At 34.0% G+C, this 26,476-nt stretch overlaps 6 protein-coding genes and 1 long non-coding RNA gene across 10 annotated transcripts; 1 reads left to right on the top strand and 6 right to left on the bottom strand.

The window, feature by feature from the left end:
• Positions 1 to 3,107: 3,107 nt before the first annotated feature.
• LOC104747540 (uncharacterized) lies at positions 3,108 to 4,600 on the bottom strand. Its single transcript, XM_087486841.1, has 4 exons — positions 4,487 to 4,600; positions 4,165 to 4,354; positions 3,889 to 4,039; positions 3,108 to 3,656 (listed from the first exon to the last, which is right to left on the bottom strand). Exons 2-4 carry the CDS (start codon positions 4,258 to 4,260, stop codon positions 3,397 to 3,399), a joined length of 507 nt encoding a protein of 168 aa, XP_087342967.1. The 5' UTR covers positions 4,261 to 4,354; positions 4,487 to 4,600; the 3' UTR covers positions 3,108 to 3,396.
• A 926-nt stretch (positions 4,601 to 5,526) lies between these two features.
• LOC147927229 (uncharacterized) lies at positions 5,527 to 7,746 on the top strand. Its single transcript, XR_015581683.1, has 3 exons — positions 5,527 to 5,620; positions 6,504 to 6,556; positions 7,400 to 7,746. It is a non-coding gene; the product is annotated as an uncharacterized LOC147927229 (long non-coding RNA).
• Positions 7,747 to 8,517: 771 nt separating this feature from the next.
• Positions 8,518 to 11,972, bottom strand: LOC104747539 (calcium-dependent protein kinase 6). Its single transcript, XM_010469187.2, has 8 exons — positions 11,473 to 11,972; positions 10,356 to 11,164; positions 10,077 to 10,220; positions 9,824 to 9,976; positions 9,627 to 9,742; positions 9,378 to 9,545; positions 9,071 to 9,295; positions 8,518 to 8,988 (listed from the first exon to the last, which is right to left on the bottom strand). The coding sequence occupies exons 2-8, from the start codon at positions 11,098 to 11,100 to the stop codon at positions 8,878 to 8,880; spliced, it is 1,662 nt and encodes a 553-aa protein (XP_010467489.2). The 5' UTR covers positions 11,101 to 11,164; positions 11,473 to 11,972; the 3' UTR covers positions 8,518 to 8,877.
• A 3,806-nt stretch (positions 11,973 to 15,778) lies between these two features.
• On the bottom strand, positions 15,779 to 17,894 carry LOC104747538 (phosphoglycerate mutase-like protein). Its single transcript, XM_010469186.3, has 9 exons — positions 17,546 to 17,894; positions 17,345 to 17,452; positions 17,140 to 17,219; positions 16,830 to 16,992; positions 16,673 to 16,747; positions 16,499 to 16,587; positions 16,298 to 16,417; positions 16,147 to 16,191; positions 15,779 to 16,055 (listed from the first exon to the last, which is right to left on the bottom strand). Exons 1-9 carry the CDS (start codon positions 17,603 to 17,605, stop codon positions 15,977 to 15,979), a joined length of 819 nt encoding a protein of 272 aa, XP_010467488.1. The 5' UTR covers positions 17,606 to 17,894; the 3' UTR covers positions 15,779 to 15,976.
• A 462-nt stretch (positions 17,895 to 18,356) lies between these two features.
• LOC104747536 (mitochondrial phosphate carrier protein 1, mitochondrial) lies at positions 18,357 to 20,681 on the bottom strand. Of its 2 annotated transcripts, XM_010469184.3 has the most exons (6): positions 20,096 to 20,681; positions 19,559 to 19,908; positions 19,433 to 19,476; positions 18,989 to 19,203; positions 18,759 to 18,883; positions 18,357 to 18,659 (listed from the first exon to the last, which is right to left on the bottom strand). In XM_010469184.3, exons 1-6 carry the CDS (start codon positions 20,234 to 20,236, stop codon positions 18,605 to 18,607), a joined length of 930 nt encoding a protein of 309 aa, XP_010467486.2. In that variant the 5' UTR covers positions 20,237 to 20,681; the 3' UTR covers positions 18,357 to 18,604. The 2 variants fall into 2 exon arrangements, with proteins under 2 accessions (XP_010467486.2, XP_087344487.1); XM_087488361.1 differs by lacking the exons at positions 18,357 to 18,659; positions 18,759 to 18,883; positions 19,433 to 19,476 and having other exon boundaries at positions 19,064 to 19,203.
• A 375-nt stretch (positions 20,682 to 21,056) lies between these two features.
• LOC104747537 (homoserine kinase) lies at positions 21,057 to 22,265 on the bottom strand. The gene has a single exon (XM_010469185.3). It carries the CDS (start codon positions 22,263 to 22,265, stop codon positions 21,153 to 21,155), a length of 1,113 nt encoding a protein of 370 aa, XP_010467487.1. The 3' UTR covers positions 21,057 to 21,152.
• A 297-nt stretch (positions 22,266 to 22,562) lies between these two features.
• Positions 22,563 to 26,464, bottom strand: LOC104747535 (glutamate receptor 3.1). Of its 3 annotated transcripts, none has more exons than XM_010469183.3 (6): positions 26,198 to 26,412; positions 25,562 to 25,839; positions 23,834 to 25,463; positions 23,725 to 23,756; positions 23,248 to 23,642; positions 22,563 to 23,156 (listed from the first exon to the last, which is right to left on the bottom strand). In XM_010469183.3, exons 2-6 carry the CDS (start codon positions 25,833 to 25,835, stop codon positions 22,704 to 22,706), a joined length of 2,784 nt encoding a protein of 927 aa, XP_010467485.1. In that variant the 5' UTR covers positions 25,836 to 25,839; positions 26,198 to 26,412; the 3' UTR covers positions 22,563 to 22,703. The 3 variants fall into 3 exon arrangements, with proteins under 3 accessions (XP_010467485.1, XP_087344486.1, XP_010467484.1); XM_087488360.1 differs by having other exon boundaries at positions 25,562 to 25,771; XM_010469182.3 differs by having other exon boundaries at positions 25,562 to 26,464.
• Between the last annotated feature and the right edge of the window lie 12 nt (positions 26,465 to 26,476).

Raw genomic sequence — 26,476 nt, 5'->3', positions numbered from 1 at the left:
AAAAAACAGTAAAAATTATTTTTTTGATATAGGAATTAAATAAAAACGAAAAAAATAATTTTTTGTATTATATAACTGAATTTTTGTTTTTTAATTAAAAAAAAATAGATAACTCAACTTACCACATCTTTAACTCATGAAAATTTCCATGATGTTGAATAATCTTTTGAGTTAACAATTTTACAAAGGATATATCTCAAACTTGTACATCAACCATAACACATGATTATTCAAACTCAACTTCAAAAAAATTAGTTTTGTTAGTGATTGGTAACATTTTTGAATAAAATTTAGGTCTATGTCTATTTTCATTTCAAATGATAATAAAAAATAATAATTTAGGAGAAATAAATAACTAATTAAAAAAGTTATTAAATAAAGAAAAACAGTAAAAATTATTTTTCTTGATATATGAATTAAATAAAAACGAAAAAAAATAATTTTTTGATAACTCAGCCATAACTCACTATAACTCAGCCGTCACATGACTTTTTGTTTTCCCGTAAATATTATAACTCAGCCGTAAAGTCATATATATCATCTATTTACTTTCAGATTTTTCTTGTGATAACTCAGCCATAACTCACTATGACTCAGCCGTCACATGACCTTTTGTTTTCCCGTAAATATTATAACTCAGCCGTAAAGTCATATATATTATCCATTTACTTTTAGATTGTTTCTTGTGATAACTCAGCCATAATTCACTATAAGTCAGCCGTCAAATGACCTTTCGTTTTCCCGTTTTTCATAACTCAGCCGTCAAGCGATATTTTGGCGGGAAACCATCAGTTAATCTAATAATAGACATATTTCCATTCTAAATTTAAATTTTGAGTTATAATAATTTTAATATTCAATTGTTGGAGAAATACTTTTAGAAAAATAAATTCTAAATTTTTATAATAATTATTTAATTATTCGCAATAATATCTTGTGATAAAAAGCTCACTTTATGAATTTATTATGCGTGTGGATTTGAGCAGGCACATAATTAGTGATTTTTCGCGCTTCCCTAACAACACTTTTTGTAATATCGAGAGACGTTTTAATACTTTTAGAAAAATAAAATTCTAAATTTGAATAATAATTATTTAATTATTTGCAATAATATCTTGTGATAAAAAGCTCACTTTATGAATTTATTATGCGTGTGGATTTGAGCAGACACAAAATCAGTGATTTTTCGCGCTTCCCTAACAACACTTTTTGTAATATCGAGAGACATTTTAATATTTATTAGGAATCTGACAGAACAAAAGACCCAGGAAAGAAGAATACGTTTTCATATTATTGAGAAGACCCTAAACGATAACTCAGTCATAACTTTACCATAATTCAGCCAACCCTCAAATTAGAATGACTAAATAACCGACCAAACCAAACCGAACCGGAAACTATTTTTTCCATTATTTTTGGTTAATTATGGTTATATTCGGTTTGCTATCGGTAATATTAAGTTAATCGACATAATTTGGGTAACATTTGGATTATTTATGGTTATATATTCATCGAATCGACCCATAACCGGAAATAACCGAAAAGTAATTTCAAAAGTTTTTAAATTTTCAAATGGTTATCATATCAGTATATCCAAATTACCACCTTAAACCAAACACAATATAACTAAAACCAAATTGTTATATTAAAACCCATAATGTTGGAAATATGAACCCTACACCTCAAACCCTAACCCCTAACCATAACCCTAACCCCTAAATGTCATGTTTTGAATGTTTTACACATTTTGATCAGACTGTGTAAAAATCAATATTTGTCTATAATTATTACTTTTTATTGCTTATAATGATTGTAATATTCATTTTTTCATTCTATATTTTAATTTTGAGTTATAATAATTCTAATTTACAAATATTTCATAAGTCAGCCGTTTATGTCGATAACTCAGCCATATCAGTCAATTGTTTGAGAATTACTTTTATCTTAAAAAAAAAAATAAAAAAAATTCAAATTCAAATTTTGAATTCCTTTTAAATAAAAAATCGCTAAAATCTCATTTATTACGTGTGTGGTTCTTAACAATAAACATAATTATTGTCTGTGTCTCCCCAACAACACTTTTTGTATTTTCGAGAAAGTATATAATAAATTAATATATCCGTTGCATAACTCAGCCATAACTTTAGCATAACTCAGCCAACCCTCAAATTAGAATGACTAAATAACCGACCAAACCGAACCGAACCGAAAAAAATAATTTTTCCAATTTGGTATTTTTGAATAGGTATGTTTGGTTAATTTCGGTTATATTCGGCTTACTTTTGGTTATATTAGGCTAATCTACTTAATTACAATATATTTTGAGTTATTTATAGTTATATTTTAATCTAACCGACCCATAACCGGAAATAACCAAAAAAAATTTTGATTTTTTAAAAATATATTCAAATGGTAATAATATTAGTATATCCATATTACCACCTTAACCAAACACATTAAAACACATTAGAACAAAAACCAAAAAACAAATAATGTTACTCATCTGAACCCTACATCTCAAACCCTAAACCCCAACCCTAACCTTAACCCCTAAACATCATGTGTTGTATGTTTAACACATTCTGGTGAGAATGTGTAAGAATCAATCTTTTTATATAATTATTACTTTTTATTGGTTATAATAATTGTAATATTCCTATTTCAATTGTATATTTAAATATTGAGTTATAATAATATAAATTTACAAATATTTCATAAATCAGCCGTGTAAGTCAATAACTCAGCCATCACTTAGTCACTTCGTTGAATTTTTTTTTAATTCAAATTTTGAGTTCAATTTTTTAATTATTTTGTATAATGTATTGTGAAAAAACTAATTTTATAAATTTATTACGCGTGTGGATCTGAGCAGGCACAGAATTATTGTTTGGATTTCACCAACAACACTTTTTGTAATATCGAGGCACGGCACAAAAGACCAAACGAAGTCGTACGAAGTACATAACTCAGCCATACGAAGTACATAACTCAATGTGTATCATATGGCCTCAATTCAATGTGTATCATATGGCCTCAATTCACAGAGATATGTATCATATGACCTCAATTCAATGTTATATAAAATAGTAAAACAGTTGCACTTCCTCTTCCTCACCAACACCAATATACCTTTATTTCATTCACATATTAAAGACTCATATTCATACACACACTTAAGAGTAATTTCCAAACACTTGAGAATTTACATCAATCACATGAGTAAGTAGGAAGAAGAAAAGAACAAAACCCGGTTTCGAGCTCAAAGGGAAGAGGACCATCAAAACTAGGAAGAAGAAGAATCAGTACGCTGATTGTAGAAGAAGATAAAGAGAATAAGCAGAACAGAGGAACAGAGGAACTTATTGACTTCTCTAAAGAAAAGGGGGGCAGGGATTCTCACATTTGTTTTTCGATCTGATATTCCATCCAAATCAAAGAAGAGAGCACTTGGAATATGAGCAACCTGTAGATACGGATTAGCATGGAGCCAATCAACAGACACAACAGGTTCATTGGAAGATACGGATGATGTGGCGTAATTAGCTTTTGGCTCAGTTCCAGTAGAAGCCATAACTCGACTAACGTGAGTAGATGACTTATAAGTCGAATAAGGCAGAGTGTAACTGTGAGCTGAATGCTTTCTTCTGCAACAATCACTACAAAAGGTCCAAACTTTGGTTACAACAATTCAATAAAGTGAAAGAAAAACACAAATTCGAGTTATTAAACACAGACATCATCGGATAATCTACACAATTAACTACAACTCTCTATGTGAAACCTTGGTAAACTCGAAAACCCACTACTAGTACTAGTAGCCAATACAAGACTAAACCGATGAAGGAAGGATCAGAGACCAGAAGTGAGAACAACGAACAAAGAACTTACAGCTTCGGATGCGTAGGCGTTGGAGAACCGGAGAATTGTACGGACTAAGGCTTGAGTATTTTTCCAACAACTTTCCAGCTGCGGATTCAGCGACCTCGTCGTCTTCTTTGAAATCGAACACTTCCATGTTTTTCTTCATCTCTACACAAATCTTGGGAAACAAAGCCTCGCCGGTAAACGGAGAATCAATCATGTAATTTATACACTACACAGACTTGGCAAAGATGTTTGAATGAAATTGAATTGGGAAATCAAAGAGAGAGGGAGAAAAAAAACCTGCTGTTGGATCCTAGCGAAATCAGCAGGAGTCATACGGCTCATCTGATCTTGAGCGAGACGAATCAACTCAAGATCCATCAACCCGTTAAACATCGTTTTTCTAGAAGCTTCTATCGCGAGAATCAGATCGGTAAACAAACAAAACTTTCAAATCGAAACTCGCCGGAGAAGGAGGATAGCTCTGAATCTGGGATCGAGATTTTAAATACTAATCGTTAAAAGAGTTTTGAGAATCGGAGGTGAATTGTTTCTGCGGGGTTGAATATAAAAGAAGAATCAAAATAAATTAGAATTTAAGTTAAGTTAATCGGCTCTCAACCTCCTCAATTGACTAACGGAATATGCCGGCGGAACTGGAACTAGGGTTTCGGACGAGAGATGAGAGAGATTTTTTTTTTGGTTATGAACATTAGAAACTGTTTGATTTCCCTTTTTTGATATAAACAAAGAAAAATTCAATTATCAAATCTGAAAAAAAAAACTGTTTAGTGAGGTGGAAAATTGAAAATGATGTGTATTTTAATTTGCTGATTTGTTTTTTTTTTGTTTTTTTTACTCAAAATCTAAAAACAAAATCCAAGGAGTAAATTGTAATTCCACCCAAGACACTAAACATTTGAGTAATTTTTAAAAGATTTATAGATATGAGTAATAAACCAACTTTTGGATAACATTAATTCTTTCTAAATGTAGTAAATATCACTCATGAAATTGGTGTGCATAAATATTCTTTGATATTTGATTTGTTCGTCATTTGTAGACAAACATGTCTAACAACTTTCTTTTTACTACAAACATGTCTAACAACTATTGTTTTAAGTTGATATTAATTTTGTTGATGCATTTTGGGCAAGAGAGTTCAAGAAAATGATTTACACCAAAGTGAATATGATAAAACACCAAAAAGGGTATAGGAAACAAAGATCTTGAAAGAAATTTTTTTAATGGGAAACATAAGAGTACGTAACTTCTGTATTCATCTTAAACAAGTAATAACATGTAAACTTATTTTTAAATGATAATTAATCCAAATAAACAACGAGGAGTAAGAGCTAAATAAAAATTTCTATAACAATATAAGAATGAACAATCTAATAACAATTAATAACTAAATACAAGAGAGAAAAACAAATCATATATATCTTAAACAAGGAAAAAAATCTTTGTGGTCCACAGTCCACATTTTTCACACTGAGATTTATTTACTTTGACTATTTTTAAATTTATTACTTTAAAATAAGAGTATCTAATGGTAATAAATCTCACATTTAATAATTAAATTTAACCAAAAAGAGGAAAAAATCCAACCAAAAATCTAATTATCATTTAGAAATTTATATAAAAACAAATAGATGTAGAGATGCTTTCTGTCTATTCAGTTGAGTTCTTTATTTTTGCTTGCTCATTTGGTATATCAGAGATATTTGCTTGCTCATGCATGTAAGATATCATGGTAAATCTCTTAAAGATCTAATTATCTACCTACAAACATTTTCTTTTAAATATAAAACTGCTTTCATAAGTTTTTCAACAGATTTTTGCACTCAAACAGTAATGAATCTGGCGCGAAACTGTCTAATTAATTATACTTTGTTTTATTGCAATTATCTTGAATTGACATAATTAGTAAATGATTCCAATTTTTTGTCATTTTAATTTTAGAAGCATCATGTTCTTAGAATCTAGATGAATACTTTTTCAACATGAATTTGTTTTCATAAGTTTTGAGTTTTTTTTTTTTTTCATCAAATTTTTGCCACCATATTATATATATTTTTCGAGAAACTATTTTTTTAAAACAAAAATCTATTCATGTTAATTTTTTGCAAAAAAATTGGTGGCCAAACCATTAGCATACTATTACTATTACAGTTTTTTTAAGATTTGGCATGAATTACTTTTTTCTAAGAAGTTTGATGAATTATTTATAAGGTTAATTTAAAGCAAAAAATTATTTTAGAAAAACAATATATATGGATCTTAATGACTTTTGGCTATCCATCTATTTAGTCGTATATATATTTTCTTAAGTTGATTTGAAATTATTTTTCACATTGAAATTTATGAATACCATCTATTCAAATACCTCTCTTTATTTATTTGCATTTATTATCTACATTGAGCTGGATATCTCATTAAAACTTATATTTGGGACATAAACTTTCTTAAAATATATGTCAGGAATTTAAAATAATATTGCAAATTTGTTGAATAAGTTTTTCTATGTTACAGTATTGTTTAATTTGTTTATTAATCAATATTTGTTTATTAATCAATATTTTGTTTATCTTGTAGAATACAAACTATGAAAAATAAATAGTTTCCTACACGTGCAGGGATCTAGAATGGAAAGCACCCCTTTCAATGATTTCGTAAACGAAAAATCATGGTGAGTTTTTAAATACAGTTTTGCTCGATAGTTTAAATTAGTTTTACCTTAAACCACAAGAAACTTATGTATATCAACAATCCAATTTGTTGTTAATTCGTCATAAATGTGGTGTACATCAATATAGCAATGAAAATCAATTCTTGGTGAATTTATCAAAATACATCTACATTCGACGTAAATATGACATATCCTTGTCAAAAAGGAACAATACTTGGGTTCACCCCTAGGAGTGAACCTCACCATTCACCCCCTTATAAAATAAGGAAATAAAATCTGTATATATTATTATAAAATTAAAAAATTTAAACCGCTTTTTAATAAACTCAAACCGACATATATAAAATCTAAACCCTAACCATCTCATTTGTGAATCCAAACCGATATATAATTTTGTTCTACTTATAAAATCTAAACCCTAACCATCTCATTTGTGAACCCAAACCGACATATAATTTTGTTCTAATTGTGAAATCTAAACCCTAACATCTCATTTGTGAACCCAAACCGACATATAATTTTGTTCTACTTGTAAAATCTAAACCCTAACCATCTCATTTGTGAACCCAAACCGACATATAATTTCATTCTAATTGTAAAATCTAAACCCTAACCACCTCATTTGTAAACCCAAACCGACATATAATTTCGTTTTAGTTGTAAAATCTAAATCCTAACCACTTCATTTGTAAACCCAAACCGACATATAATTTTATTCTAATTTTAAAAATCTAAACCAATCCAATATTTAAATTTCCTTAATTAAAAGTATACAGAATTTGTTTCCTTAATTTGATTTGCTTTTTAATTTAATTTTGATTTATTTTTTAAATGAAATATTAGATGGAAGATTCTGATTGGCTGAGAGAAGAGGGGGTGAATGGAGAGGTTCACCCCTAGGGGTGAACCTAAGTATTTTTCGTCAAAAAGTCAATTTTTTGTTAATAAACCGATTCTAAAACATTTCTCGTAGTACTTCTTTACAAATAAAAAAATTCAAAAGTAAATGATAAACTAAGTAAAAATCTAAAATAAATGATAACCTATGTTGCATGAAAACTCTTTTTAATGTTTGTTTCCCGTTTCCGAAACGTTTCAGAAACAGAAACTTGTGGAAACATGGAAACAAGCAACGGAAACACGATTCCTAGAAATCTCAGTTTGGAAACAAGATGGATACTTTGTTTCCGTTTTGGAAACACGATGGAAACTTTTTTTTAGCTTAAAAATTTAATAAGTAAAATAATTTGAAAATAAATATTCATAATACATGTAAATATATAATATTATTAGTGTTTTAATTCAACTATTTAATATTTATGTTTTAATTTGTTTTGAATTCAAAACATAATATTAAATATTTGGATTAAAACACTAATAATATTATATATTTACATGTATTATGAATATATATTTGAAATTATTTGACTTGTTAGATTTCTAAGCTAAAAAAAGTTTCCATCGTGTTTCCAAAACGAAAACAGAGTTTCCATCGTTTTTGCAAACTGAGATTTCTAGGAATGTGTTTCCGTTGCTTGTTTCCATATTTCCAAAAGTTTCTGTTTCTGAAACATTTCGGAAACGGAAAACGAACTTTAAAAAGAGTTTACATGCTACATAAGTGGTTAGTTTGTGTTGGAATTGGTATGTTTTACGAGTATATATGGTAAATAATTGATTAACTAAAAGAAATGGGTGTCATGTTGCATGTGTTGCCAAACAATTAAGTAAAAAAGTTTCCTCGCGGTTCTGTTATGAGTTATGAGTTATGTTTTAAACTATAAAATTAAGTGTTTAGTATACATTTCAATAACTAATTTGGATTTTAATCTACTATCTCTATATACTTGCTTACAAAGTTACAATCAAATGTAACTAGAGAAAGTAATTGTTAGACGGTGGAAGATTATATTCATATTGTCACACAACTTTTATCATACTTGTACTATATTGGATGATGATTGATCTCTCAAAAACCCAACAAGGGTCAAAGCTTTCAACGATGGAGATGAAACAAAGCTCACCAAACTCTTTAACAATTGTTACAAACAAACAAACAAAACAGAGAGAAAATGGAAATAATCCTCACAGCTACTGATGAAACAGAACGAAACACTTTTGTTCATCCAACCATTTTTTAAAATCATACAGTAGTTTTTAACATTTTAAACTCCAACCTTCAACGATTTAGCTGGTTCGTTGCAGCTAAGAATCTTGTTTCTCTTCCTTCTTCTCTGTGTTTAAAGATTGCAAATATTGGTTCCATGAAAACATTTGCAGTCTCACCGAGCAAACGGTATAAAAACGTTGTGTGTATGTGCCTACACATCTCTCATGCTGATGTTTAGGCTATTTTTCATTGTTCTTCTTCCAACACCAGCATTTCCCTTTTGCATCATCGCAACAAATTCTTCATAATCAATCCGACCATCCTGTAAGAAACAAGAACCAAAACTTAATCAACAAATACCAACGGTGAAGAGCGGAAGGTTCATGTCAAGAGGCAAAGCTTACGTTGTCTTGATCTACTTCTTTGATTACGTCTTCAAGAAAAACATCGGTCATCCCATGTTCAATGCATGATTGTTCCAGCTCATCAATGGTGATGTAACCACTTCCATCTTTATCAAAGTACTGAAATGCAGAGACAAGGTGCTCTTCTCTCTCTAGTTTATTCAGATGGATCGTCGCTGCAATAAACTCGCTGTAATCTATTGTACCGCTGTTGTCCACATCAGCCTAAGACACAAGACAGAATAAGGTTACTGACATCTATATAGTGAAATGAAATAGTATATTTCTCAAAAGCATGCATATTTACCGCTTCCATAAGATCTCGGATCTCGGTGTCTTTCAAGGTTGAACCATATCTTCTCAAGCCAGCTTTGAGTTCATCAAAAGTGATTGCGCCACTGTTATCCGTATCCATTGCCTCAAACATTGCTCTTAAACCCGCAATCTCTTCTTCTGAGAGGCTCTCAGCTATCACCTGATCATTTCCATAATAAGTAATATGAGTAAACATATCTCAAACTAACGTGATGCAGAGACATTTAAACTACAAACTGACCTTTAAAGCCATCTTTTTTAATTTATTCATTGCAGAAAACTGTTTTAGACGAGACAAAACAGCCGGATCAAGTGCTCTATCCGGTGCAACTCCGTTCTCACAAATCCATGGATGACCTGAAAAAAGAGATGCAAGAGATATATATAGTCTAATGTCACCAAAAGTAACCATTTATTTAAGTGTAGATAATTACGTACGCAAAACTTCATGAGCAGTCAAGCGGTCAGAAGGACTAGAGCATAACATCTTCCGGATCAGATCTTTAGCACTGTCGGATATGACAGGCCACGGGTCTGAGTCAAAGTCGATATATCCCTTCAACACAGCATCAAATATTCCTTGCTGTGTTTCTGATTCCAAAAAAAAACACAAAACCAAACATCAGCATGCAAACCTTTGTCAATGGCATTAAGCGAACACATCGAAACAGCTATAAGCCATTGCGCATACCTGCCCAAAAAGGCGGGACACCACTTAGTAAAATGTAAAGTATAACACCAGCAGTCCACACATCAGCTTCTGGACCATAATGTTTAAGAAGAACCTCAGGAGCAACGTAGTATGGACTTCCAACAACATCTTTGAATGTTTGGCCTGAGATTAAAGTATAAAAAATACATTAAGCATAACAAATGGAGCACTCTAGAGATCAAATCAAATGTTTGTATATCAAAAGCTCTAAAAATTTAATAAGATGCTTAAACACTCTTAAACTAGATACCACATTACCTGGTTTGAAGAAAACAGAGAGACCAAAATCAATGGCCTTAAGAGAGAAGTCATCATCCTTATTAACCAACAAGAAATTCTCAGGCTTCAAGTCTCTATGCATAACACCAAGCGAATGACACGCCTCAACAACACCGACAATGATCTTGGTCAACTCGGCAGCTTTCCTCTCGCTGTAATGCCCTCTTTGAATAATCCTATCAAACAACTCACCACCAGCACAAAGCTCCATAACAATGTGAACATACAAAGGATCCTCATAAGCTCCTTTAATGGTAACAATGTTCTTGTGACCAGCTAAATGGTGCATTATCTGAATCTCTCTCCTAACATCCTCAACATCTTCTTTAGATATCAACTTTCTCTTGGATATAGACTTACACGCATAATCAACACCCGTGGAAACCTCGGTACACAAATACGTCGTCCCGAATTGTCCTTGTCCTAGCTTACGGCTCAAGGTGTAAAGATCACGGATGTTAGGAGTCTTGTGACCAAGAACATAGTAAGCTTGGTTGTCAACGTTACGCCGCATAATGGGTTCTTTAACAGGAATCACAAGAGCTGGATTGTTGTTGTCTTGTTTCTGAGCTTCTTTGGAGAAATCTTGTTGTTCTGTGGTGGGGGCGGTAGGAGAATGATCAGAGGAAACAGTGGTGGTGGATTTGGAATTCTCCTCGGGCCTAGTATTATGATTGCCCTCGTAGATTTTGTCCTTGAAAGAACCACGGCATGAATTGCCCATGAAACAATCTCTTTATGTTTTCCCCACAAGTTTCTCACTTTCTTCTTCTCCTCATCCAACAATACTTTTATCAAAAGAAAAAAAAAAACATAAACAAACAAAGAAACCAAATCAGAAACAAAAATATTTTTAACTTTGGAACCAAATCAGATCAAGCTTCAAATAACATAATTTTGTAATATAATCAAGATTAAAGAACAAAAAAAAAAAAAAAAAAAGACTAGACAAGAGCTCCTGAAAAGTCGTTATTCAGGAGAAGTTTCATTAAATGTTCATCGACCATTTTTACCAATATTATAGATAGATCCCACAAAAAGAAAAAAGAATCAATAGGTAAAATAAAGAAACATCAAGAAACAGAGGATATAGTACCGGAACAGCCAGAAGAGACGATGGTATTGATTAGGATTAGGATTAGGATTAAGATTAAGAAATCTGATTATTTTTCTGGGAGGAGATGATGAAGATGATGAAGAAGAAGAAGAAGACGAAGAAAGATAAATATTATTCGTAGAGTAGTTTTGTTTAAAGTCAATAACAAAAAGAAAAAAAAAATGGTTTCTTTCTAACGTTCTTTTTATAAAAAAGTATATATATCTTTTGTGTGTTGCTGTTTCTGGTTGGGTAAATGGATTCGTTGAATCATCAGCAAGAGTGTAAAAGAATGATTCTTTTTTTTTGTGGATTTGTAAAATGATGAGAGAGGACGATGAGAGGATGGTGCAGAGAAGAAAGGTCTTATTAGTGCTCTCTCTTTACGCGGTTTCGTCTCACCTTCTTCTTCTTCATTCGTTAATTGCTCATTTAATTATTGAATTAATCATCTTTCTTTTACTGGTGTGGTGTGTGTAATGACTATTGATTATTAATGCAACTAGGAAAGTAGTAGTTTAAAATTGTTGTGGTTTTGTTTAGGATAACTTATTTTTAAGAGATTGATTATAAGCCTAACGTTCATAGTAGCTTTATTTTAAGTGTTGGATTTGGATGTGCTTTTGTTGCCCAACTTAGCTAATAATTAACAAACATATTATTATTAGATGCTTATAGTTTGTTAAAGAGTTAATTTATGGCTTTGGTTAACAGAACGAAACACTGGACAACTTATTTGGTCTTCAAAAAAAAAAAACAGTTTGACTGTTCAACATTGGTTCATCATCATCAAGATTGTTCATTCTTTTTTTTTTCTTCTTTTTCTTTTTTTGGCTAGAATCTAGATTGCACATAAGATTTATGAATAAGCATAGCTCAAATTTCATCATCGAAAAATTTGGTTAGAACTAAACTAGTACTGAATCCTAATATAATACAACTTTTTTTACAAATAGCAATAGTTAGAACTTAGAAGAAGAAAATAAAAGGTCATTTTCTTACAAGAACTAAGGCTCGTGAGACATGTCATTGTCGGTTTGTGAGTAAGATCGCAGACTACGTTTGTCTCGCACGTGGTACAAATTTAGTTTTGTACTTTCTTTTTTCCTTTTTCTTTTTGACATCACAATTTAGATTTTTTTGGTACATTTTGCTTTTTCGATAAATCGTGCAGTAACAAATCTCATCATTTTTGTTTTGTCTTTTTTTCTTCTCTTTCTGTTTTTGGTAAAAACAGTCGTCTTTGAGAAAACTAAACGGTAAACCGATAAGAAGCTAGATCTACTTTTAACTCTTCTATATTATTTGAGTGTTCTTTATAAGATCTTATCCATCAATCGAGGAACAACATCATATCATATTTGTTATGTGATCCAACAACGTCCGGACATAACACATTACACATGAAAGAGCTGTCAAAGCGATATGGAGTTGGGAAAAATGTGGTAAACGCTCTATGTAATACTAGGCCTTGAATGGCGGTGGATTTTAAAGCTGTTTGTAGTTTTAGATTTTTCAAAAATCTATTTTAAAGCTGATCAAGATTATGCAAAATTTGGTTTTTCTAAAAATTAGGGAATTCAGATTTTGTTGGTTTTTGTCAATTTTCTAAGAAAAACCAAAATTTATGTTTTACTAGTTTTTCATTTTTAATAATGATATGATTTTTTTTGTATTAACACATAATCTAAAAACCATAAACTAAAATCTAGAATTTAAAAATCAAAAACTAAAATTCAAAAACAAATAAAAAACTCATAAACATTCATGGCTTAAATATTACATTCGTTTGAGATTAAGAAGTAATCATTTTTTGCAGTTAATCATAAACAAAACTGTATAATATATAAAAAAATTAATTAATTTAGATTTGTATAAAATTTTGAAAACATCCCCTCTTTAATAAAAGGGAAGTACACAACATAGTTTTTGTAGACTTTATATTTTTAATAAATAGTTACAAATGGTTATAAATATGTTATAAATAGGTTATAGATTAATCCATATATTAATATTAATCGGTTACACCTAAACATTAGAGATATTCCAAATTGATAATTGATATATTAATAGTAACAAATAAAATTATGGATATTCCAAATTATATTTTCGGAAGATTTTAGTCCTATATCACGTTGTTTCCAAAGATCTTTAAACATAATATTACAAATTTATTTTCCATAGATTTTATCGATAGACCACAACGTTAACCAAAGATAGATTACGAAATTGATAGATTGATTGGTTACAAACTTACAAGTTAAACTAGATTATCACCCGCGGTACACCGCGGGATAAGTTTTTATTTTATTTATTTTGTTAACATATTATTTTAATACTAATTTGGCTAATATACTCTTTTGTTAATTATAGTAATTTAGAATATAATCTGTAGTATACCGCACAACAATTTTTGTTTAATACAATCTTAATTAAATCAGTTTGATTCGACATATTTTATATTGGTGTTGTTAAAATAGTAAAATGAGGATTTAACCCGTATTGAAATATCATATGAATGATAGTTTATTTTTTAGTATTATCAGTTCAATCTTGTAATGTCATATAACCCGTCATGTAATATAACTGGTTTATATTATTTTGAAAAACTAATACGTGTAAATATTCATAATTTTAAACTTTTTATTAAGTTTAGATATATCAGTTATAAAATATGAACTTCTTAAAATTTTATAATTTACTATATACGGAAAACTTACTATATATGTATGTTGAACACACACTTTTTATATTAATTGAGTAATATATGTTTGTTTTTAAAAAATTCAAATCACAATATATACAGGAAAAACACACATTTTTTTTATTAACTTTAAGTATTATATGATGATTCACTATATTTAAAATTTAAAATCAAAAAGAGATGATAAGAGACTAATTTTTTGTATCTGGAATAAATCTTCTAAATATCTATATTAATTAATAGAACATTATATATAGATATTTAAAATCTTTTAATTGTGTTTGGTTATAAAGATAATAAAGAAAGTAAAGTAAATTTGTTTGGATATGAATATAAGCATTAAATGACATTAAATGCTAAATATTTTCATAAACATATTTTTGAGCAAAAAGTACTGCAAAAATACTAGTATAGATAGTGGGTTACAAGATAATAAAATTTAATCAGTGTTATAGCACAGATACTTATGTTGAATCATTAACAATAAAAAAACTTACAAAATAGGTGTCTTTTTCAAACCTTCATATTTAGCATATGATTTTATTGCATAATGTTTTATTCAAAAAAAACTTTTAAAAACAATCACATAAATTATATTTTATATAAAAATTATAATATAAATAAAATGAATTTCAACCCGTGCTAGAGCACGGGTGTTAATCTATTCAATATATTATGGAAAAAAAATTCTTCAAAATATCATCTATTACGAAACGGAGAAAGTATAATTATAGTAAAATCCGAATATATATATTAACTTACGAAAAACATGAAATTTGCTCTAATTCAATAGATTATCAGAAAATTACTCAACACCAAAGGATAAACCCAATAGATTAATAAAAAGTGAGTGTAGTTTTTGGAACTTTCTCTTTGTTTTATTGAAATGCTCGGCCATAAGAAAAGTCATTATACAGCTGCCAGCAAAATAGTCCAATATATCTTTCTTCTAAATAACAAAATTCAAAACACAAAATACAAAAGATGAAAATATGAAGACGTCACAAACTGTGGAGTAATTTTTTCTCTGAAAATGGTGGTAAAGATCAAATCCAAGTACTTGGGAGCTTTTGAGCAATCTAAACACAATAAAAATCACTGTCTTTCTCTTCTCAAACAAGATGGCCCACAACATAATAACAACAATAACCACTCGTACCCAACATAACAACCATAAAATCCAACAACTTGGGAGCGGACAATATCATAGTAATGGGTTTGGAGAGCCCAACAGTTTCTATTTACAACAATAACACTCATTAGCATTTAGCACTTACTTTACAATCATAATTTCAGGCAGGGGTTGAACAAATGCAAATTGCAATTGCGCGTGTAACGAAAAGATCATGGCTCTCCTTCCAACACGAATGCTCACAACTCGCAAGACTCGGTATCTACTTGATCTTACATAATACTAATATGTTTTAAATTTCTGGTTCTGATGTTTTGTTAGAGATAAATCTACTCATCTAAGCTTCACACTTCTAATTTAGTTGCATCAACCAGTTTCTCCACTCATCCACTTTTATGGATATTATTTTCACAATTGTATAATCACTGCTTATATACGAAATGGACAGAATGATTAAAGCTACCACTAAATTTTGGGTAATAATCAATATAATTCATGTGGCAGCAGAGTCAACGTACATACCAATATTTCACTAATATTCATCAATAACTGAAAAATGCCAAATTCTAGTCCAATAGAAGCGTCATGTAATTTATTATTTTCAGAAGGAAAAAAAACAATCTCAGAAACCTTGGATATTCATGTGCTCTCTCTTACTCTTCAGCTGTTTAGCCACTTGGATGATCAAGTCCTTGAGGAACCTTCCCAGGATAGTTTGTGGTCTCTACAGGATCAGTCCCCAGGTTCCTACACTCCCAACAACAACATAATAATTAATCCAACACACTCTCAAATCTTATTACTATTCTGTCAGAACTTATTGGCATTTTCTGCTTACCCTTGATCCACGATGACCACTGAGCGAAGCTCACAGTTTTTGAAACTGAAAACAGTTAGAGATTTTTGATTAGTAAGACAGTATACTGCATTCTTAAAGTTACACAAAAGGTTAATGCTTGTAGACAGCAAGTTTGTGTTTAAACTCTTACTGTAAAGACAGCTCTTTCTTTATGTCATCGGCACAATCTTTCCCGAAAGAACTCAAGAGACCATGCAAGAAGCCGCTGTGAGATACAACTGCGATCTCCTTCTCTTTCCTCGTCCATAGCCTTCACAAAAGCAAATGGCAGTAGAGAGATTCAGCTATACATATCTCCATGGAAAAATTAGTAATAAAAAATGAAACTCACCATTTGAAGAACTCTACACCTCTGGCTGCAACTTCTTCAGGGGTCTCTCTTGGACTCGGCTTCCACAAAACATCCTCGTCGCTTTCAATCTAAAACCATAGAGAAAACTAGCGTAAGAACCTTGCCAACATACCCGTATAGTTAGATATTAAACCAAATAAGATGTTTTTGTACAATTGAGAAATCGATTGCGGGAAAGAGAGCCTTGTACTCTGTGACGCTTCTGCGCCTGTCACAAGGATGATCACCCTGCATTCATAAAAAAAAAATCTTTAACAATGTGATTTTCACTCATCTATACTAACAATACCCTCCTTAATTACTTATGTACCATAGTTTCCCTGCATAGCTCAACAGCAAGAAAAGGTGGGACATTTAAGCTAGAAATTGCAGGACGATCGCTGCTCCCAGCGTTGGCCACCATTAGCGGTGTTGCATCCGCTCCATCAGTATCTTCTTCACCTCCAAAAGCACCAACAGCTGTTTGTATAGTTCTACATTTTTTAAAACAATCATAAAAACTGAGTCTTTACTCTTTATAGCTACCTATTTCAGTATGCTGAATAACCAAAAAGCACAATGAGAAACTTATAATCACAAAGTGGTTACTTTGTTTCAAGAGTGTGTGAAAACGTATTTACCTAAGCAAAGGTGAAACAATGACAAGTTCAACCTTGTTTAAGAGTTGAGCTTCTCTAACATGGTTCCTTAGATTATCAACCTGAGCCATAGAGCAGAGATGATGATGATGACGACAAGATCGTTACAAGAGCCAATAAGATCCATACCAGAACAGAACAGAACAGAACAGAACAAAAGAGAACAGAGATTATAGATATACGGTACCTGTTGCCAACCAAGAGGGGTAAGACGGGCATCAAAGTAATCCTCAGAAGAGTAAGCACTGTGATCTTTTTCACCAGCCACATTATGAATCCCTTGAGCATGTCTCACCTACCAAACAAAACAAAACCCGTCAGAAACATGGGATAGAGAGAGAGAATAAGAACCACACATTTATTTATCTCCAGTTTGTAAGGAACGAACCAGGTGAATGGTTTTGCAACGATGAAGAGGGTAAAGACCTATGCTTTCGTGGTTCACCATGACTAAAACAATATTTTCTTCAAATCAAGATCAGAACTCAGAAGCAAGCAAAAATGGTGTGAACTCAGATGCTTTTGGGAAGTGTCGTTGGAGAAAGAGGAGAGATCCTAAACCGCCGCATGTGCCACGCTCTCTAGTATAATTTATTTATTTCGAAAAATACAAAACAGAGACGTGTGCGATTAAGAAAGGGCCATTGAAACCAGCCCAATAAGGAGTTTGTAACATCACAGCCGACCTAACTCACATGTCGGTATCATTATCGTATATTCTTTTCGTTTGTTTGTTTGACTACCAAACACAAAACACACAAATTAAAATAAAATAAAAAACATTTTTCTATGATGTTCAACAAAACAAACATCCATTGCCAACCTCAAGACTCAAGAGTGTAAATAAGTCAATAAAAAGCTTTGTTCCAAAAACAAAATTGGGGGTATAAAGGCATCCCAGAACAGTGAAAATATTAGTTTGAGGGTTAAACTTGACCCTAATAATTAATATGCATTGAACCTGCTCTGGAGAAATGGTAAAGTTGATTGGTTTTTCACTGTTTTACTTTTAAGAAAGTTATCATGTGAATGTGATAAAGTTATAGTAGAGAGATTCCTTCATGATGTTCAGTCATGATTAGCTAGAATCCAATCTTCTCATCAACAACAAAGTTCCAAAGGTACAAAAAATCAAGCTATATCGACTAAACCTTAAAAACAGCAACATCTCAGTCAAAAATGGTCCACAACATGACAAAGATAAAACCAGACACTTGCATTTTTACCTCAATCAGTTAAAAGATTATTGTTTCTGTTTACATCATTAGCACTTTACTTACAATCCAAATTTCAGGCAAGGGTTGAACTAAGCGAAAATATCAAAACGCTTATTCCATCCGTTACACAACGCTTGGTTAACTACTTGCAAGAGAATCTTACATGATAGTATGTTTTTTGAGTTTCAGGTTCTGATGTTGACAGAGATAGATCTATACTCTTCTACGCTTCACAATGATAACTTTGTTGCATCCACTGGTTTCCTCACTCCTCCACTTGTAGGGCTATATTTTTCACAATTATGTAAACAAGCTAGTTAGATGAGAATAGGAGCAGAGATATTAGAGCTTCTGATATGGAAAATTGAAGAGATGGCTACTTACAATCCACTTAAGACTTTGATGGCGTCATAAAAGAACCATTGCAAGGTAATGACAGGTCCAACAATCGTTATCCGAACAGGAAGACTTCTAGTGAAAAGACCAACAAACCCAATGTTCCTCACAGCCTGTAGCTCAAGCAAAATAAACCAACATCAATCAAGAATACTCTGCTCCATGGTATGCACAACTGCGAACATGGAATATTAAAATAGTGATGGTTAAGAGTCTACCTGCAGCACATTCTTGGCTTTGTTGTTGTAGAGAGACGAAAGAACAACATCTGCGGGGTTAGATATGACTGTACCTACAGCTCCAGCAGTATAGCCAGCAAGACATGTGACACCTAGTTGTTGAGCTTTAGAGCAATCTTGCTTCCTCTTCTGGATAATCTTTTGATATATAAACTCAACTGACTGCTCAAACGTCGAGAACATCACCATAGAAACTGAAACAACGCATAAACATTGAAATCAACAAGATATGGTTTTTGGTAGAGAACACAACCAAGTCTACGAAAAGGCTAGTGTGCATCTATATAGCTCAAGTACTTGTTTCATATTCCCAAAGCTAATGCCTAAAATTGAACATAACTGAAGGTTTTAGATGATGCAGAGAGATGTTGAAGTTCAAATTGATCTAGTGAAAACAAAGCATTGTCGAAGCAGTAACATTACAAGGAAGATTGCGACACCAGAGCGGAAAAAGTCCCCTGTGGAAGCTGCATATGGAGAGATAAAGACTTAAAGAACAAATACTAAGTGAGACAGCCACGCAGAATGATTCCAAGACAAAGGGCTTACCCAGCAAGACCTTCACTTCTATATACTCTTGGAAATCCATCAAGTAAACCTTTTGCGAAAAGAGGCTGCGTCTGAACTCTAACTTTTATAGCTTCAAAAGGACACAAAGCCATATCGGCAAATACCTGAGCAGAAGCACTGCTGAGAAAATATATGGAAGTTCTGTTATTATTAGGCAACACATTGCTGTAGAGTGTCTTGAAGTACTCATAGAGTCCAAATCTGCATCCACCTTGAACACCATAGCCTAATAGCTTCCCTGACCAACCTCTCCAAAGATAGGAACGGCCATGCTCTCTTAAGAGAGTTGAGAAACCGGAAGGAATGCTATGATACTTCAGTGGATTCACCTACAAGAGACAGAATGATCGATCCTCATTGACTGATCAATCATAATGATACCAATTCGAGAACACAGGGAAGAGCAAAAAGATCCTAAATTTAGCAGTTCTATCCATCATTATACATCCTAACAAGACAAGTACCTTAAAGAATATACAAAGATGAAATCAAGAAACAGAGAAAGGATTCACAAACCTGCATATTGACTTTGAGGACATCAAGAGGGGTTATAGCCAAATGGGTAGTTCCGGCACTAAGCATTCCTCCCATGGTACAAACAGTATAAAACCAAGGAGACGACAGATCATCGTCTAGTTTAGTCTTGACTCTTGTCATCTTCTAACTAAATCGTTTCGAATCCCGATAAAACCCTAATCCCTCTCAGAAGAAGAAAAAGTTGTTCTTTGGCGTTTTGTCTGGTAAACCCCAAAACTCAGAAAACGAAGAAGAAACACGTCAGATGAAAGAAATAGAAGAAGAGGCAAAGAGTGTACGTGGAAGAAAGGGTTCTCATTTTTTCTGATGGAGATCTCTCGTCCACGTCTCACGGACAAAGACAAGGCTCAGAACTAAACACAAGGCTCTCTCTCTCTCTCTTTTACTTTTTCCTCTAATAAAGTTCCAAGCTTTCTGGAGAACGGGTTGGCGGAAAAATCGAATCTTGTGGTAAGAAGGTAATTTTTCAGTTTAGGTTTCATGCCGGCGGATTACCGTTACCGGAATATTTATGAGTCCTCTCTTCTTTTCCTAATTGGGCTTTCATGGGCCTTGTCGTTTTGGTTTTCTACTGTTTTCACTTCACACAAATGACCAACCAAAATTCTACTGATTCTTGATAGATTCATTGACTTTGGTTTGCCACAGTTTGAAGTCAATAAGATTTGGTTCATCTTGCTTAACCAGAGCTTGCCTATACATGTCTCAGGTAGGTTTGCTCTACACTAATCAATTACTCTATTGTTATTAGCTTGCTTCAGGTCTTCTACTAACAAAAACCGAATATGAGTGGATGGATACCAAACATTTGCTAGATTCTGATGGCCATTTGTTACGTTTTTAATTGTGTTGAAACTTAAGAGAGTGATCCTTCAATTCAAAATCAGAGAAACAAAAGACATGCAAACAAGAGAAAACAAAACTTCAAAATACATTGTCCTTTATTTGTGTAGAAACAAGCAACTTTTATTATTATCAACTAGAAATTACAGTACAGAGCAAGATTTGGTTCCAAAACTCAAACATCATGAAAAACTCACCTGGAAACGCTGTTGACAAGCCTAGCACCAATCTTATCAAGCTTCTTCACAGACGCAACAGATTTCAAATGTCCAACTTTCCAAAACGCTTCCACCATCTTCTCTCCGATCACTTGACCCATCTCCTCCGAATCAATCACAGCAACCGCTGTTGGTCCAGCTCCACTTATCGTACATCCAAACGCTCCAGCTTCCAAAGCTGCCTTCTTCACAGCTTCCATTCCAGGAATCAAAGGCGCTCTCGTTGGCTCCACGATCTTATCAGACGACAATGCCTTCCCAAGCATCACTGCATCTCCTTCTAACACGGCAGCGACTAAAGCAGCAGCTTGACTACTGTTCCAAACATGGTGAACCATTGGAATCTCAGTAGGCAATGCAGCTCTCATTTTCTTAGTTGGAGCTTCAAAGTCAGGGCTCACTAGAACAAAGAAGAGATCTTTCTCAGATGGGAACCTCAATGGTTTCAAATCAAGAGGCTCGTAGTTTCTAATCAAAACGAATCCACCCATGATCGCTGGAGCGATGTTGTCAGCGTGATAACCGGAAACTTTAGCTTCCGATTCTAAACCGGCTAAAACCAATTCCTCACTCCCTAATTTCCGGCCAAAGATCTCATTAACCGCCACAGCTGCTGCGGCGGCGCTAGCTGCACTAGAGCCTAAACCACTACCTAAAGGTAAGCCTTTATGCAAATCTAACGACAAACCAACCGATCTAATCCCTAACATCTTCATCGTAGCAATGGCGGCGATTCCAGCACAGTTCCGGAGAGGATTCGTGCTGAGCTTTGTTGTGGTTCCGGTGATCTCCGAGATTGAGATCTCACCGGCTCTTACCGAAGGATCTACACGGAGAGTCACGTGGTCACCGAGACCGTCGACGGCGCATCCTAGGAAATCGAACCCTGGTCCCAAATTAGCGACGGTGGCTGGCGCAAAAGTCTTGACGGAGACGAAAACTGGCTCCGGCTCGACGGCGACGAGGGTTTGTACGGAAGCTTTACATCGAAAGACGGAGACTTTCGTGAACAACGGGGGCGATGGATTGGATTTGGGTTGGAAATATGAAATGGGTTTGGAAGGAGACTGGAAACAGAGACTCGCCATTAGAGAAACTGTGATGAGATCACAAAAGCAAATGAACAAAGACGAACACTTTAATACAAATAAATAAGAGAGAGAGAGAGAGAGAGAGAGAGAGAGAGAGATGAACAAACGTGACCACCTAACCTAATACTTTCTCCAGTAAAGCTGATTACTTTTTTAAGAGTGGAGTGAGTGAGATCAGATTCAGATTGGCTCGTGACCAGTGGAATTAACGATTTAACTACAAACCGAACTGAACCGGACCGGGAAGCTTGTTCAATGTTCACTTTGAGAGGTTTAAGTTTATGCTTCAGTTACTTAAGATGATTGTAAATGTATATATATAACTTATCTCATATCTGCATCTAAACAAAATCTCATTTTGGTTGCAAATGAGGTGTGTGAGTTAAAATGTACATATTAACATACAAAACCATAAGTTTATAGTCTTCTGTTTCATCATATAGATCTTCTAGATGCACTCCTTGAGATACTATTCGCATTCATCGAAAGATTGTTGTGTCTTTTGCGCTTTTTTAACCTTCGCTGTGTTTCTTCTTCCTTTTCATCAACAAATGCTAGAAACGTCTGCAGTTTTGTTAAACGTGAACGTTTTGGTGAAGGTATAGCTTCTTCTTCTACTACTTCAGGTGTGTATTTGCAGAAGTCGTGGATTATTTTAAAGAAATGGATAAAGAGAGCGACGAGACAGACGATCCCAACCACAAGGAACATGCCCCAGAAGCTATGCACGTTGAGCTGTTCTGAGTCCCCTGACTGAGACCCGTGCGGGCTGCTGCAGTTGGATTTGGATAGCCATCGGTCATGGATCTTCTGAAGCTCGCCTGTTTCGGATAGTCCAAGAATTGCGGTTGACATGTCAACTGCTAAAGGAGAGTCTCTTGGGAAAGCCTTTTGAACAGAAAAATGCAAAAATGTGATCAGAATTATGTTTGAACATGCTGGTAAAGAGCCTTTTGAAGAAATTCAGAAGATGACTTACAAATCCCCAACCGCATCTAGTGAATTCTTGGCCTCTGATGGCAAACTTACAGTAATCTGAGAGGAAGAGATCAACATAAGGACGTTCATCAACAATTGCAGCAACAGTGCCATTTTGAAGCGCATTAGCATATTCTTCAGGTGAGGCGAGAGGCACAAGCCTTGATCTGGCAATGTTAAGCTCCTCGGTCATGTAGTTTTCAGCAAATGAACCAACCTGGAAGCCAATTCGACCACTGCTACTGATGAGTGTATCTACTCCTTTTATAGGTGAATTAAGCTGTTGCACTGTAAGTATCGATGTGAGACTCGCTGTGTAGCTAGATGTAATGATCAGAACCACAAAAAGCCATATCAGAAGCACCATACGACCAAGCGTGCTCACTGTAGTCTCTCCTGAGAGTTTGATTTCATAAAAGATGTTAAGAACTTCAAACTTGAATTGCAATAACTAGCTTGAGGGGCTTTCGAGACTTACTGTGGGAGAAAAACATTGTAGAAAAGGTGAACCTGCATCGTAATAAGAGATTAGAGCTATAGCAATCTTCATTTTAGGCAGACATATTAGATGACTCTAGTGTACTAACCAGAGAATGGTAATGATTTGTCTCTTTGGCGGACCACGAAACTCATCATTTATACGGTGTTCAAGAATCCATATTGCAGCTCCAACAATAACGAAAAAAGATGCTGTTACTCCCCACATAGGAAGAGTAAACGGGCGTAAAAAGGCCCAAGGATTTTCGTTAAGTCTTGTGACAGGAGCAACAACGACAAGGCCTGACTCAATGTATGGCTGGGTGTAATCCACAATCTTGGTCCGTCTAGTGACAATGGCTATGTCACCTACAACAGCATCAAAGTCAACCCCAGTGGTGACCTTTTTGACCAGCTCATTGTAGTTTGGATTCGTTATACCATCTCCGAAAAAGATGAACTCATGAGGAACCGGATAAGAAAGCAGTTTTACCGCAGCTTCAAACACATCAATGCAATATCCTTGAACTTCGTTGCTACTTCCATTGACCCTTGAGACAAAGTCCTTGAAGCTTGCTCTATCAGGAACACCGATTCTCAACCGCCTTCCATTGTTACGAAAAACCCATCCACGAGGTGTAGTTGCAGTCCCACCAGGCCAAGTTACAGAGTTCAGATGTTGGTTTGAGCTAGAACGGTTAGGAGATTTGCTGTAAAATGATTCAGGCGGTACAATAGAAAGACCAGAATAGTTAGACCAGTAACCTATTTGGTGAACACCGTCATCAACCAAATTGATAATATCATATGAAGGATGTAGCATTGATCTGTCTAGATGAAACTGAACCGGGCCAGTTAGACCAGACATCTTTGTATGCACAATATAATCAAGAAGTAGTGATCCTTGATCAAATTTGCTTAGTGCACTTAGATTCAATGCTTCACCTTTCAAGCTGCCTAAATTTGCATGATTGGAGAAGGTAAGATTACCTCCAGCTTCCAGAAGTGCCTTAACAGCTCGAGCAATGATCCAGACAGTATCATAAGCATACAGACCATAGACATTTAACCCAATAGTCTTATTATTATCACTCAACTTGTTCTTCCACCGTGCTGCAAAGTCCCTTTTCTTTCTCGAATCTGGCGTGTGAAGACGCAGTGTTAGAACTCCATTGAATAATTTATTATCCAAACGATAATTTGAATCTAGCAGAGAAGACAACCAAGTTGTAGCTATCCAAACATAACCTTTCTCCATCATCCCTAACCTCTCTGCTTCCTTAAAGATCATATTGCCTGTATTTGGGAAAGTGTTCACAACAATGACCCGAGATTCCATTCCCCTGATCTTAATCAACTCCTCTATAATCTCAACTGGACTAGAAATCACAACATCCAGGGGAAGCACTGCCTTGTAAGAAATCCTGCAACGCCTCTCTTCAAGCTCATCGCCTAACGCTGTAACACCATTTCTGCTGTTATCATCATCGTTATATAACGCCACCACATCCGACCATCCATAGTATGTGATCATATCTGCAACGGCTCGCATCAGAAACAGATCGCTAGGTGCTGTCTGGACAAAATATGGGAATTGGAGTGGAGAGAGGCTAGGGTCAAGAGCTGTAAATGACAACATGGGAACAGTAAGCTCATTGGCAAGATGAGACAACACATGAGCCATGATTGATGTCTGTGGACCAATGATAGCCACTGCATCAGTCTCCATGAATTGCAACGCTGCAACAACAAAATAGCAAGTGTAAGTATAAAGTATATCCATCCAAACACAATCAAGAAAATGGAAACAAGATTGGATTTTTAAAGTCTTGTTGAACCTCCCATGATGCTGAGGAAACCACTGCGTTTAGCATCATTCATCATAATCTGCAATTTCGTTCCACCGAGGAAGCTAGGATCGGAATTTACATCTTCCTCAGCAGCTTTGAAAGCGAGATTAGCAGTTTCACCGTACATGGTGTTTAAACCAAATATAGCACCAACTTTAATAACAGGAGGAGGCTTAGAACTAGAACTAGAAGCTCCCTCTGAAAGTAACAACCCACCACCACCAAGAACAATGATGATGAAACTCAATAGAACCCAATTCATTGAGCTTAACATTGAACAACAAAATGAAACCTTTGAGTTAAAACCTAAACAAGATTTCACAAGCAGAGAGAGAATTAAAGCAAGTAGCTTTCAGTTTTCACCAGTGTCAGGGGAAATTAAAACCCTTTTACCTAAAAAAGGAGATGAATTTAGAGGCAGAGATTATACCAAACCCAAAAAACAAATCATCCTAAAAGAAGTAGGGAAAGGTTAGATTAATGGACTGAAAAGGGAAGACATGAGGGACAAGCAAGAGAAAGGGGGCAGGGGAATAAATATATATAAATCGTGGGTATGCTTGAAGATTTGAGAAAGGTACAAACTTTACTTTTGATGGGTTTTGAATTTTTCTGATTACTTACAAACAGTATCCATGGTGATGGAGGAGACGACTCAGCTAGCTTCAGCCTTCACGAGAGAACAGAGGAAAGCTTTTGATGAAGGGAAAGAAAACGTGGGGAATGACATGGACGACAACGACAGTAGTGATCAGTGGTCACCGAAACAACAAAGATCTCCATTTGGAGAAATTTGTCAAACCACTGAAACCATAATTTCTGAAAGTGTGCTTATATTTGGCAATGAGCTTTTTCGGCTCCATATAAATATTTGCACAAAAAAAAAAAGGCACTATATTTTTT

This window comes from Camelina sativa, chromosome 15 (genome assembly GCF_030686135.1).
Source record: "Camelina sativa cultivar CO46 ecotype springtype chromosome 15, ASM3068613v1".
Lineage (NCBI taxonomy): Eukaryota > Viridiplantae > Streptophyta > Magnoliopsida > Brassicales > Brassicaceae > Camelina > Camelina sativa.
The sequence above is the reverse complement of the archived record's forward strand: the minus strand, read 5'-3'. Positions and strand labels throughout refer to the sequence as shown.